Source organism: Corvus brachyrhynchos, unplaced genomic scaffold, assembly GCF_000691975.1.
Source record: "Corvus brachyrhynchos isolate BGI_N302 unplaced genomic scaffold, ASM69197v1 scaffold30, whole genome shotgun sequence".
In the NCBI taxonomy this organism is placed as follows: Eukaryota; Metazoa; Chordata; class Aves; order Passeriformes; family Corvidae; genus Corvus; species Corvus brachyrhynchos.
Genome location: NW_008235742.1, coordinates 486,736 through 488,453, shown reverse-complemented (window position 1 = coordinate 488,453; position 1,718 = coordinate 486,736). Strand labels below are relative to the sequence as shown.

At 62.9% G+C, this 1,718-nt stretch overlaps 1 protein-coding gene across 1 annotated transcript in view; it reads right to left on the bottom strand.

Annotated features, from left to right (window-relative positions):
* LOC103624067 (retinol dehydrogenase 8-like) overlaps positions 1–1,718 on the bottom strand; it is a 5,245-nt gene that overhangs the window by 3,039 nt on the left and 488 nt on the right. Inside the window, exons 2-5 of the mRNA XM_017745248.1 lie at positions 1,661–1,715; positions 980–1,159; positions 814–907; positions 552–735 (exon numbers count right to left, since the gene is read on the bottom strand). Coding sequence (XP_017600737.1) covers positions 552–735; positions 814–907; positions 980–1,159; positions 1,661–1,715 — 513 coding nt within the window. The remainder of the gene's footprint in view (positions 1–551; positions 736–813; positions 908–979; positions 1,160–1,660; positions 1,716–1,718) is intronic.

Sequence of the window (1,718 nt, the reverse complement as noted above, 5' to 3'; positions counted from 1 at the left end):
TGGGACTGTCCCCTTCCTGTCCCCACAGCCCCGCCCCAGCCCTCCACTTTTCACATCCCACCCCTATCCCTTTTCAACCCTGTCTGCATCCCATCCCCATCTGCACCCCCATCCTCATTCACATTCTCAACCCCTCCCTTCCCATTGTCCTCCTCTCCCCATTCCTATCCCAGCTCCTTCTCATTCACTTCCTCTCCCCATCCCCAAGCCCTTCCCGTCCTATCCCTGTCTCTAATCCATCCCACCTCACTCCACCACCATTCCTATCCCATCCCCAACTCCTTCCCATTCTATCCCTATCTTTATCCATCCCATCTCCATCCTTGGTTCCTCCCCATCCTATTCCCATCCCATCCACATTCCCATCCCATCACCATTGCTATTCCCATTCCCAGCCGGGCTCAGCCCCATCAGGATGGAGCTGTCTGTGAGTGAACTGCCCCACTGCTGGCTGGGCATCGCTGTTCCTTGTTAGGGCTAATTGACACCTCTGCCCAGCCCAGCCCAGCAGGGCACCCCCAGCCCACTGGGGCCCCCTGCCCGCCTGTCACCTCTGCGATGTCCTCGGGGGTCTGGCCAATGCTGGTGAACACATCCTTGGAGCTCCTCAGGTAGAGCTTGGTGAAGATTTCGGCCGTCTCGGGGTCGGTCCGTGAGTAGTCGGCGCGTTCAGCTTCCTCATACAACTTCGTCTCGAATTCCGTCATCACCGGCCCCGGCTCCACCAGGCTGATCCTGCCCAGGGATGGGGCAGTGGGCACCTCCAGAACCCCTGGCCCCGGGGGCTGCACGGCCACCCACCCCCTCACTCACGCCACGTTGAAGCGCAGCGCCTGCACCACCAGGCTCTCGCAGAAACCCTCCACCGCAAACTTGGAGGCTGAGTAGATGTCGTTGAAGACGATGCCTGGATGGTTGGGGAGTCCTGGTCAGGGCTGGGTGGGGGCTGGACCCCCCGGGACACCCCCTTCTCCCCTACCCTGCAGGCCCATGATGCTGCTGATGACGACGATGTGACCCCCGCGGCGCCGCTTCATGTCGGGCAGCACCTCCTTGACCAGGCGGACGAGGCCGAAGAAGTTGGTGTCCATAAGGCTCTGCATGGCTGTCAGGCTTTGGCACTCCAGGGGTCCCGCCATGCCCACCCCGGCGTTGCTGACTGTGGGCACGGGGCATCAGTGGGGCATGCCCTGGGCAGGGGGATCCCGCACCCTGGGCCTGGGGGGTCCCTGGTGCTTGGAGTATCCTCAGCATGGGATATCCTGGGTGTGGAGGCTCCCTGGTGCAGGGTGTCCCTGGCATAGAGGGTCACTGGTGTGTGGGGTCACAGGGTCCCTTGTGTATGAGAAGCCCCTGGCACAGGGGGTCCCCAGTGCTCAGAGGGTTCCCAGAATGGGATGTCCAGAATTTGGAGGGTTCCTGGTGCAGGGAATGTCCCAGCACAGAGGGTGCCCTGGCGCAGGGGGTCCCTGGCATGGACAGCCCCTGGTGCATGGGGTCAGGGTCATGAGGTGTCCCTGGCACGGAGGGTCCCAGCGCTGGATGCACAAATGGTCTCCAGCACGAGACAAGCTTGGCTACACAGCCCCCAGTACAGGAGTCCCCATCATGGAGGGTCCCAGCTCGGGGGTCACGGCGGGAAGGGAATCCCGGGGCTCACCCAGGATGTCGACGTGGCGCCCGGGGATGCTGTCGAGGCAGGCGCGGATGGAGCCCTC